At 45.6% G+C, this 12,556-nt stretch overlaps 1 protein-coding gene across 10 annotated transcripts in view; it reads right to left on the reverse strand.

Annotated features, from left to right (window-relative positions):
- The window catches only part of LOC119004739 (AT-rich interactive domain-containing protein 1B-like), a 185,973-nt gene that overhangs the window by 26,193 nt on the left and 147,224 nt on the right, over positions 1-12,556 (reverse strand). For 8 of the 10 annotated variants that reach the window (XM_037071915.1, XM_037071919.1, XM_037071918.1 and 5 more), the window contains 2 exons: positions 4,756-5,074; positions 3,482-3,664 (listed from right to left, as the gene is read on the reverse strand). In XM_037071915.1, the coding sequence (XP_036927810.1) occupies positions 3,482-3,664; positions 4,756-5,074 (502 nt within the window). The remainder of the gene's footprint in view (positions 1-3,481; positions 3,665-4,755; positions 5,075-12,556) is intronic. The other 2 variants (XM_037071920.1, XM_037071921.1) reach the window with 1 other exon arrangement.

Genomic DNA, 12,556 nt, shown 5'->3' on the forward strand with positions numbered 1-12,556 from the left:
GCACTGCCAAGACTGCGAGCGACAAAGCGCCACAGGCAGCATCCCCCGTTCTTGACATTCAAGCGCTGCTCTTATTTATTTAGCAAATTTACTTACTAAGGAGGTCAGAAATGAATTATTTGGCGAGGATTTGCCTGGGAGCACTCTGCTCTCCTCTCTTCTCCCCTCTTCCAACATTTTACTCCCTTCAATTTCCCTTTGATTTACGGCTCTTTTTTTTTTTATTCCTGAGCTTTGCTCTTCTCCCGCTAAATGCTTATTTTTCCGACAGAGCCCGTTCCTATAGCTCCAGGAACTTTTTGTAGAGTGTCGCCGGCAGCGCTGGAAAGTCATTTGAAAAGCCAGCTCTGTCCTCAGAAGCTGCTGCCAAGAAAAGCTTATACCTTTTAATACTTTCTGTTCTCTTCGCTTTTCCAAAAAGAAAAAAAGGAAAAAAAAATCCCCAACATCACTCGACAGCCCCTACAAAATTTTGTACAGCACCTTTCTCCCGAAGAAACTTGTACCTCATCCACACTGACAGGCTTGACATCGTCCGTGTTATTTGAACGTAGCATGTCAGACTTTTAACACAGCAATTCATCATGCTGACAACTGGCAGCCCAGTACGCCCCAAAAGTCAACTTTTCATGAAACTGATGCTGTTTTCCAGAAAAATAATATGATCTCAAGATTGACCAGCGTCTATTTTTGAAATTAGGTGACAGCACATGAACGAGTGACATTTACTTTTCTACTTTTTTCAAAGGGACCCATAGCTGCTCCTGGCTAACATCCGGTCACAGGAAAAAGAAATAAAGAAAATGGGACTCAGGGTGGCAAAAAAACACGAGATCAGAGACGGCTGTGCCCACAGAGACCTGTCTCCACCATATGACTGCAACAGCAGAATTAAACTGCAACTCCTAGATTACAAAATTACAATTGGCAAGACCATTAAAGCTATCTTTCACTTTCCCGTTGACACAAATCAACTTTTAGTTGAGCAACAGGATTCTTTTTTATGTTCTTGAAACCTTCAGTCACCCTCAATCACCAATCAAACCGATTAACCGACACGAGCGGGACATTTGTTACTGATTCCAGTCGGCCAGTGGAGGACAAAAAAACTTTGAGAGGGCTTGAGGGAGAAAAACACTCACGCCACACTTTATGAAGATTTAATCACGACCCTCGCCTGCAGCCCTGGGATACCAGAAGTGGCCCTCCTCTGTTCATTTGGCATTCTTTTCACTCAGTGTAATGAAGCTGGAGTGCGTCTACTAGTGTGTGAGGGTGCGTGTGAGTCAGATGGGGTATGAGGGGTAGAAATGTGCAGGGACTATTAGTGGATATCTGGTTCGGGGGTGGGGGGGGGTTCGAGAAAATGAGGAAAAGAGGAAGAAACCAACCAATGACATCACTGCTAACTAGCCCCTGATTTGGAAGGTCGGGAGCGGGTGGTGCTGGCAGCTCGCTCGGGGTCCACGCATCAAAGAGCGAGACTAGACATGTGCCGCGACTAACAACTTGTTTCTCAGGCAAAGGCGAACCGAGCTCTGAATGTTTCAGAATGTTGCACTGAGATCTGGAGAGCAAACCGGGGTACTGGAGCCTTTAACTGCAGGTTTTTCGGAGGCCAATTTTCTCCTGATCTCCCTCAGATGTTCTAAAGTGGGATCTGAGGAAGAAAAACATAACAAGGCTGTGCTGGAGACGGCGGAGAACAAAAAGCAAATTGGGAGGAAGAAAGACTGAGGGAGATAAAACAGTCTGGGTAGGATAACAGAGCTGCGCCGAGACGGAGAGGGCGATACAGTTGGGAGAGTTAGTAAAAAAGAGTGAAACAGGTGGGAGGAGAGAGAACAGAGGCAGACGGGGGACGGATGAAAGAGGGAGAATGAGTGATAGCAGACATGAACGACTGTGAGGGTGAGACAAGGAACTGGAGTATTCTGCAAAAATGCCCAATGTGACAAAAATTCAGGCTGTCAAAAAAGCTCCCTGCTAGAAGAATTACTCCTATTTCTTATAAAAACTTGTTATTATCAATAAAGAAAATCTATAGTTTTGAAAAAAAAGAAAATGTGGCAGAAATTCAATATAAAACTGTTGAACAGTGAAAGAAATTCTGCCAACTAGGTGAGATCCGCTTTGAAATCCAAAGCAGATCTCACCCAGTTTTTTTTTACACCAGCTAGTTTAAACACGTCTTTTGTTGTGTCGAAGCATCCACTGTCTGTTCAGTTACTCCTGCGGTGCGGTGGAAGTTACGCTTTGTTTTTGAATAAAAACAGAAGCAATTTGGAAGTTAGCATGCTCGGCAGCCTCCACCGCGGCGGAACGGAGAGGAAGATGAAAACAGGTTTCCAACAGAAAAATCAAAAGAAGAAGCCCTCGTTGTACTGGATCTCTTGCCTTAAATGTGATCTTTGCAGCACACACGATAATGACTGCTTAATGCTGGAGACGGAGATAAAACACGAGGCAAAGATAAAGAACCCAGGGATGCTTTCACAGACACTTTGTTTTTTTTTTAGACAGAATTGTAAACAAACAAGAGTGTGTTAGAGAGAGTCTTCTCCTCCAGCGGCGCCACAGTGAGCGACACCTCTCTGGCGTCTCGCTGAATGTGAGGAGAGACTGACAGCCGCTCTGATTGGTCCCAGCAGCGGGGATCATGTCACGCCACTTCTTATTGACAGCACTGGCCCGTCTCTTAATGGCTCGGCCATCATTTGCATTGTGTGTGGGTGCGAGTGTGCGAGTGTTCGAGGACAGCACTGGGCTGCACATCATTAATCACACATACTATCAGCGCCCCCCACACCCAAAATGCCAACAACAATCTGAAACCCTGCGAGTGTGCCCATGCATCATGCTGTATGTGCTCAGCGGAGTGACTCAGACATCCTGACGATGACAGCGATGACTGCAGTGGCGATGATGAAGGTGATGATGGCTATTATGGTAATAACAATGATGACTCGTCTTGTTTTGATCTCAGAGGGAGCGTGTGAGAAATATTTCACCACGATCGCTTTCACGTTTGTCGCACAGAGGCACAATTACATAGATGTGGGACATATTTAAAGGGTAGCGCCACCGCTTTTACACATTAACGTGCTTTGACAGGTCTTGGTGAGTACTGCTGCATGCGTGAAAAAAATAGTATCACGAAGCCTTTTTGTGGCTCCAGGGGAAGATGTGAGTAATCTGATCAATCGCCTCCATTGATATCACTCAGTAGTACATTGCATTATGGGTGATGTAGTAACCAGGTTTCGAAAATGAGGAAGAAATTGTTGAACTACAGACAATTAAAAAAACCCCAGAGTGTTAGATAGTGGACTGTTTTTCTAAACAAGGCGCCTGAAGCAAGACGCTTTAATCTACTATTTTTGCACAAGCAGTAGTACTCCCCAAGACCTTTTTAAATTGGTGGAATAACCCTTGAAAGGCACACACACACGCACACATGTCATGAGGGTGGTGGACATACCTATAGTGCTGTGAATGTGAGGGTGGCAGGATGGGTGGATGGTGAGGTCTGGGTGGAGGTGAAGGTGGTAGACGGGTGGAGGAGGGGTGGGCTGTAGGCCAATGGGTGGAGGAGGGTTGGGGCGGCTGCATCTGCGCCGGGGACCTCGCATACGGAGGCCGCCTGCAGATCGGCGTCACCGGACTCCCGAACAGAAAGAGAAAACTTCATCTGAAACATCGTCACTGGCTCACAGTCTGACTCATGCATCATCAGGAACAGGAATGAACATTGACAAAATGTTAATCTGCCACTTCAGCCAGCAGAATGCTGGCGAGACGGCTCCCATGATGCATTGTTAGGCAAAACCCGCACCAATTGGAGGAAGCGCAAGAAATCCACCCTCTCAGAAGACGGCCATGTTTTCACAAGTTCCCCCGGCTGGGTTCAGCAAAAGTTTACTGCCCACACAATCCCGCAACAGCCCTGCTCTCCAACACTACAGACACTCATAGATTCAAAGCTCCAACCCTGATGGAGAAATAATATCCCTTAACTCATATACCGTTATAGCATCAAAGTGCTTTGTATTTGTGTTAAGGTGCTTGGTGTCACCTCTGTCTCTGCTGTTTTCACAGTTAAACCTCTGGTTTGCTTTCTCCTCTTTTATGTTTTGACAGAGCAGTATTCAACCCGTGCAGTCTTCTCACAAGCCAATATCTCTCTCTTTGCAACAAATGGCATTTGGTGTATAGTGCCAGCTATCAAAATGTCAGGCACTTTATGAGATGTGGGAAAATAGGGATAGTTCCACAATTGGCTCACAGAAGCGTGGAACCCCTGAGAATGAACTCTTGCCGGCACGCCTGAAAAGACTCTTAGAAAAAAAAAAAGGACAAACTCTGTGGCGCACAAACTCTCTGTGGTGCTTTTCAGCGCTCCTCCCCACAGAGGTCCCTGTGATGTAATAGAGTGGCGCTTGCTGGCCCCTAAGTTTTAGCATACCGCTATTTCTGGGGTAAGTAAAATAATCTCAGTCCCACAAAAGAGTTTAGGCCATTTATTTTGGAGCGCTGTTAAAATAACACCGTTCTTCTTTCTTTAGTCAAGATCACTTCCAAGCCCATTATAGGTGCAGCTGCAAGAACTTTAAATGGTCATTTACACACAAACACATGCATGCGCACTGTACATACATATACACAAACGTAGGTGAGAAGCCACAGAAAGCAAAATGAAAAAAGGATTAACAAGTTAATCTCAAAATCTCCAAGATTTCCTTGCTGAGTTCTTACCTGTTGTGTGTTGAGTTGGCAGATCCTGGCATGGCAGCTGCTGCCTCCTGGGCCTTGCGGTTAGAGCTACCCAAAGAAGGAGGTCCCATCCCGGGCCCAGCTGGCTGGGGCATGCTGGGAGAGCTGGGAGCCATGGGCGGGTACACCCTGTTCTGGCTGCCTGGGCCGAGGCTGCGTCCTACAGGTATGGGCTGGCCGGGCCCCTGGCCGTGCATGGGGCTGCTGGCGTTCATTCCCAGACTGTTGGCCATGCCAGGGCCGGGGCCACTGTAGCCGGTACTGCCAGCACCGCCGTAGCTGGAGGGCCGAGGGTAGTTACCTGGAAGAAGAAGGCACATGTGGATGAGCCGATCATCACTGAAACATTACACCGACAATGTCAGTGGAAAAGTAAAACATGGGTTGCTGTCTCTTTGGACATTAACTCCCCACTTGAATTTGATAGATTGCTTAGGAGATTGACACAAAATAGCTGTCATGAAATACCGTAGGCACAGATAGGTGCTATGAATCACTTTATTTGAGAGAGATGGAGTGTTTATTAAGTGCTTGTCAGCTGATACCCTGATACTGGCATCAGTGACACATACAACATTTTCATCCATCAAGAAAATAGTCCTGTGACAGACGAGGAATAAGGGATATAAAGAGCAAAACTGAACACTGAGTCCTAACCTCTACAACCTTCAGTGAAGGCCTGTAAAACTATATGGGGTGCGTTGACATTTTTCACAGCCGCAGGTTGCCGGTTGGCCCTCGGAACAATTGCCAAGCTTAAGGCGGACTTTGTACAACACTTGAGGGGAGCTCTAATCTGCAGTAAATGCTGTGTTGCTGCCCTGGAGTGCCACACGGCCGCAATGCCAGAAGCTTTCCTAAGGCACACTTAAACCCCTCCATTTTGGCTCTAAAAGCTCCGCTCGCCTCCAACACCAGCTGCAATAAGGGCTGAAAGAGAATGAGCATGCTGTCCAAGACAACATGTACATTACATTGAGGCACACTAAAACACACCAACTGTACATGTCAGTGCAGTACACTAACACACACACACACACACACACACACACACACACACACACACACACACACACACACACACACACACACACACATATGGAGCACATCACATTGCATTCCCTCTGCAGGCGCTGGGCCTTTTTCCCCGCCGATGTTCCCTGCCTGGGACAAATCCTCTGCAAAATAGAAATGGAAAATGTGGCATCCTCCATTGTGAAGGGGGCTATTTATTTTGATTTGATTAAGGGTGCTTTAGTTGGGCCTCACTGCTTAATCCTCTGAGAATATGTCTGGAAAAGGGGATCAAGTCCCTTTAAAACCTGAAGGCTTTTCCGCACGCTCAAACGAAGGAAAGTTGAATGACAATATTCCATACGGGGGGGAAAAAAAACATCTCCGAAAATGGAAATGGCTTCTCAGTGTCCTCGAGCTGCTTCAGTGAAGACACTTTCCACATGACATAAGCCTGCGAGTCCAACAGAGGGAGAGCGCGGAAGGAAGCAGCAGAGGGTGGGGGCGGAAAAAGAGGAAGACAGACAGACAGAAAGGTAGGGAGAATAAAAAAAACCTCCTGCCCACCCCCCAACCCCCGAGATAGGATTTATATTGAATCAAAATAAAAGTCTTTCCCATAAAAGTCAGCAGCTCTGGTTGAATTTGTCCAGAAATTGTGATGAAATCTACTGTGGGAGATGGGAAAAGAAGAAGCGGATTATTTCTGGAGAGGCTTTGGTGAGTCGGTGAGCTGAGTACAGCTGACACCTGTCAAGGGTTTTGGGGCTATAATAGGGAAGCGTTCAGGAAGAAAGGATGTCTGCTAACGAACACAGGAGGATATGTAGGGTGTACAGTGCCTGTGTGTGTGTGTGTGTGTGTGTGTGTGTGTGTGTGTGTGTGTGTGTATGTGTGTCTGTGTGAATGCAAATAAAATGCTTCTGAGACCCTGCGACCGGTTAGACGACGCATTTCCATGTTCCCTCCACTCATAAGCAACTGTCTATGGAAAATCCTGGGAACGGTGCCCTGCAGCTTCCTCCCCCTCGGCTCGGGTGGGCGATTTGCTGCAGATGAACAAGGCCGCAGTCAGCGACCTCTCTCAGCCCTCTTTGGACAGCTGTTGAGCCCCATGTCGTGGCCGCCTGCCATACATTCCCAAAGCCTGGGCGGACACTTTGTGGTTTTTGGCCCTTGTGACAGAGTGAGGCTCCAGCACACCTCCCGGGGAGTTGTTTATATCACACAGTCCCATTTGGACAATCTGCATTTTTTTTTTTCTTTCCCATTTTGGCTAACGGGCTCAAAAGCCCCCAAAGTGGGAGTGAGTGTCTGGAAGTTTCCATGATACAACTTTACTGGTTGTCGATGAGAAGCCAAAAGGAGTTGAAGAGGCTTGTGTTGAAAAAAATCCGTCATTAACCTGCATCAAGTGGAAGTATCCGTCTTGATGTACTACCATTCAAAATGTTCTAGTTGTGGGCTACGTTTGCCTTGGCTGACAAAGGAAAGACGGAGTAGCTGAGGGACTGCGTTAGCGCTAAGCTTTCCTATGAGTCTTGCTCTATCCTGACAGGAATAATTCACTTGCTGAAGGATTGGGGCTGCGCCAGGGTGCTTCTTCAAGGACAGATAGTGTACTAACCCACTTTTTAAAATGACTGAGAGCCTCGACCATGAAATTCTAGGTGTTTCCAGAGGAGTCATTCATGATGTCTAAGGCTTAGTTTAGGCGAGGAGGCTGCATCATGAGGCAAGAGACAAAATAAAGATAACTACAGATTATTATAGTTATCTATAAAAAAACAATTAAAACATATATAATCAAGTGTAAAGGAGACATATAATGCTTATTTTCAGGTGTAAAATTTGGTTTTCGGTTACTGCTGTTAACAGGTTTACATCCTTTAGTATTCAACCCCCCCCCAGTACACAGTCTTCTCTGATTGGTCAGCTCACACATGACTGAGCCACCTCCGCTCAGTTTCTCCAGTCAGCTCTGTTGTGTTTTCAGCTTCCTGTCCTTGCTATATAAACAGAAATTGTAGTGTCTGTCAGACAAGTCATTATGTTTAAGATCAGTTTTCTAATGATCTTTTTATCCTTCAGTTAACTTTTGTTAGCGTGTCTTTCCTGAGCCATGACAGTAGTTTTGTACAGTATGAGGTAATATGAATTGTGAGCCTTTGATGGTTTTTCTGTGCAAACCCTGACTTCCAACAATCTAACTGCTACGAAACTCCACTTCCTGTTGCTCAAAATGAGCCAGAAGAAAGAAACCTGCAGTGTTAGCTTTAACATACTATACTGTATTCAAATAAGTGTGTCATCTACTTCACCTAGTTTGCATGCTACTCATACTGCTCTGGAAACCAATCAAAGAGGGACGAGAGGAAAAGAGGACAAGGAGGATGTCATTTCTTATTTGTCCCTTTCTCGCGTCCTTGTGGCTCAGTCTTGGTTTCCTGCCTGCTTCTCGGGCACTTGGTGCCTTTGGGGAGTCTTGGTGGTATTTATAGTGCGATGGAGGGGAGGAGAAGGAGAAGGAGAGCTCATGGTGCTTCGTTCACAATTACATGGAAATTCCCAGCACGGTCACGCATTCGGGCGGACGCTATATCCTGCGCCGGGTTTAATCCCCGCAGTCCCGCGGGAGAGCTGGAGTGTGACCGAGCAGATTAACGTCTACTGCTTCCTCAGCAGACTGGACCGTCCAATGCTAACAGCCGAGGCAGTCATTCTCCCGGCTACGGTGGAGTCCGGGATGATGGTGCACCGACGCGCCCTCCGGATCTGTGAACTCCATCAATAAGGAGTGGAACGCAGATTACATGGCTGCATGCTTGAGCTGCCAAGGACAGGAGCAGGGCAGACTGTCCATGTCCCCATGTGGCTGAACACAAATAAAAGAAATGAATAACAGCATTTTTCTCTTGCGCCTTTTTTTTTTTTTTGTGGATGTTGTAGTGGTTTGAGGAGGAGGGTTTCGGGTGGGGAGGTGGACGAGAAAGAAATGTGGTGTGCTGATAAGAACAGGACACGAGTTATAACTGGTAAACCCTAATCTAAATGTCTGTAATGAAGATCTATCTGCTTTTAAACGTTTAAATATCTTGACATCATGCAGATTAGCTGTGTCAATAATGTCAACAGATAGACCATTGACATAGAATAACAAATTATTGATCTCTCCACTTGCTTTTTACCGTTGACGGACCCAGTATAACACTGCAGTATACAAGTATGACTTGCTGGGATGGATACTTTTTTTTTTGCAGCGTCTTCTCTTGCCAGAGGCCTTCACATCCTCTCCCAGCCACCTCAGCACCTTCCCCAGCAGGGTGTCTGAGCCTAAGCAGGACCGGGGTGCGCCTTGGGGCTGACGAGCTCCACACACTGTCAATTTCCTCCGAAAAAGCTCCACTCCCTCCCCCGGGCGCTGGCTTTTTTGGCTGAATTACACCGCGGCTCCAGCAAGGCACCAAGGCTTAAAAGTGCTGTCTGAAGCACGGTCATTACCAGCGAAGTGCTTAACCCCGCGAGGGGGGGGGGAGCTATGTGATGGGTGGGAGAGAGAGCGGGAGAGCTGAGACAGACTCCAAATCTATCTACTGTAATGGCCTGATATCCTCCTCACCCGTTCGTCTGCGTGTCCACTGTTCTCAACACGCTGGCTCTGTACCATGTCCAAATGCACGTCTTGAAAACAGCTGTTGGAGTCATTTGAGTCCTGAGGAGAGCCTGATATCACCGCACAGTACGAGATCAGTTTAACTTTGGATAAAGAGGCCTTTCAAAGGACAGCCATAAACATTTAGCAGCTTTAATATTTTTTGGGGAAAACTGGGCAATCCACTCGCTTTAACAGCTCTCATTTGGGCAGTGAGAACACAGCGAAAGAGGGAAGCTTTGGCAGCATTCGACTTGACATCTATTTGGAGCAAAATGTTTGGTTACAGTCTAAGAAGCAGACTTATCTAATCAAAGATCTCTGGAAATAACTGCTTAATATTTTAGTACTGTTTGTAGAAGGGCCACATCCTCCTGCGGTCTCATGTATCATCATAACTGTATGTTGGAGGAAGCTTATGTAGTCGATTACACAAGCTGCTCTATGGAGTTACACAACACAAAACAGTTTTTATGCTCTTCGGTAAGCTACAAACTGGAAGCGCACACACCACACACAATCTAAAAGCCCAAGAATGAGGTTTTCCCAGCATACAGGCGGACAGGCCAAGAAAAACAGCAGAGTGGAGTTCAGAAACTTGGGAGTGTGTTTCTGTGTTAGCTAATGGCTGGCTAATTTGTTAGTGCGCTAGGGAGAGGGAAGGGAAGCAGATGGAGCTGTCATTAAGAACAATGACCAGCAGCTGCCTGCCCTGTTCACCCCGTGGTCCTGGCTATGTGCTGGAGCTCGCAAAAATGGTTTCCAGTAGTAGAGGTGTTGGTAGCAATGCGTTCATATCTAATGTGTATTAGCAATTTTTGTATGAGGGCAAGATGATCTCAAACGAATGGAAATCTTTTTTTTTTAATATATTTTTTTGGCCTTTTCTGGCTTTATTGACAGGATAGCTCAAGAGCGTGACAGGAAACAGGGTAAGAGAGGGGGAGTGATATGCAGCAAAGGGACCCAGGCCGGGACTTTAACCCGGGTCCAGCTAAGCGGCGCCCCCAAACGAATGGAAATCTGAGGAAAGATGAGGAAGTCTGTTTTCTTTTTTGGGGGGTAAGGCTGTGTTCAGATAGACATTAGAACTGCACTGACCGAACAAAGCCTTTTCATTGTTTTTAGTTAGAGCATTATGTTGACGCAGTGCAGGTGCAGAAGGCCACTTCAAGAAACTCCGGGTGGTCCAACAAAAAGTTAAACCTGGCTCAGCTTTCGCCAGAATGCAATGCAACGTTATCCAGCGAGGTAGTCCTGGCCAGCTAAATTGTCTACCAGATTGATGAGGTGGACTAAATATTAGAAACAAAAAAAGCATAACGATACAAACGCAACGCAAGAATAACACCTGAGTCAACACAATAGACCATAGTCACATGATGGCCATTTTCCTCTGATGTCACTCTGAGGGTGAGAAAATCAAATGTTGGGATAATGCTACGCTACTGTGTTCCAGGTTGCAAGTCATATGTAAATGTAATGAATCTCACCATTTTTTGTTATTTCATCACTTCTCAATTGATCAGCAACTGAAGAGACACTGGATAGTGAACATTTTATTTCAAGGTAAAACAACCCATTAGCTAGTGAGTATTCAACTGCATCCACGCTAACGAAAGAAGGATTTATTGCAGGGTGTTGTATCAGACAGCACTGGTTTCATCTGCGTGTGCCTAATAAACTGCGAAATGTAGACACGTAGATGTAGCAGGTAGTAACAGAGGGAATATATATTCTTGTGTGTTTTGTTCTTGACCGTACTTTACACAATACAAATGTAGTCTCTCAAGAAGTGTCACTTTTCAGGTGCGTTGCTGTCTGAACAAATCCTAGAGTGCTGATGCAGGACAGATGCAGGTCACTCGCAAGTCTATTAAATTTGATGGAGAGTGTACCATCATATATGTACTGTGTATATTGTAAATGAGTGCGATGAGAAGACAGCGGGCCCGAGCTGTTCTCTCTGTTTCTGAAGGGAACATCTCTCCTGTCATCACAGTGAGATTTCACGCTCATCTGCCTCCGGAGCTTCTTCCAGGCTAGTCCGCCTCGCTGTCGCTCTCTGCTTACTTTATTTTCTCTTCTTCTCTCTGCTTACTGGGCTGTCAGCCCAGCCAAAGTCACATTAAGAGATAAGAGTGGGTGGAGAAGGGAGGCCAAATACCAAATGCATTAGGGCTATTAATCAACATTAACAAATGCGAGGGAGAGGCCGCAATTTTGGGAAAACACACGCACGGATGGGCGCATTTATCAAGGTGACACATTAAAACACACATTTACCAAAAAATACCATAATGTTTCGTCTGGTGTGTCGCCAAAGGCAGAAAACGAAGTACAACAGCAGATGTCAACGTTTGTTGGATGGCCGGGAGTCGTACGTCGGAGAAAACAGGCGAGCGGAGAATGCTTAATTATAGAGAGAGCGATCCAAACTTCTTTTTTTTTTTCCATATTTCCTTGAATGTGTGTGTATGGTTTTTTTCCAAGTTTTTTTTTTGAATATCAGAAAAAAGGCTGGTTTTGATGATTGTTATGACTGATTCACCAAATGTCTCATCAAACTGGCCTATATACTGTGGCAAATGGAGCCAAAGACTGTTGCTGCAACAACTGCAGTCACAGCGTGAATTAGAGAAGTTAGCTGTGCTTTAAAAGTAGGAGGTTTGCTAAATATATTCTCTTAGTTAGCTTGAACAAGCAATACATTTCTAAAGTCTTTAAATACTTCAGTCTTTACAAGCTCCACAGTTGTGGATCTCGCTCTGAAATAACTAACTTTTGAAGCCCTATGTTTGTATGCTGGGCTTCTTGGTATAAAAAGCCTCCATCTCAGCAAAAAGTCTCTCTTTTATGTCTGAGATAAATGCAAAACTGATTTTGTACACTATGAGTGGTGAATCTGAAATTGTTAAACACAATCAATGTATTATTAAAGGAAAAGAATGTGCTCTTTTAGGACATGACCCTCCCAATCATGGGTAAGGTGCTATAACTATTGAAGAAGTCCAATCTTTTGGTGCTGGACGTGCGGGATGTTTGAGAATGCTCTTTCTTGGATACAAGATCCTGCTGCAAACAAATGATTGATGAACTATGTAAAAAAAACCCCCA

This window comes from Acanthopagrus latus, chromosome 16, assembly GCF_904848185.1.
Source record: "Acanthopagrus latus isolate v.2019 chromosome 16, fAcaLat1.1, whole genome shotgun sequence".
Taxonomy (NCBI): domain Eukaryota; kingdom Metazoa; phylum Chordata; class Actinopteri; order Spariformes; family Sparidae; genus Acanthopagrus; species Acanthopagrus latus.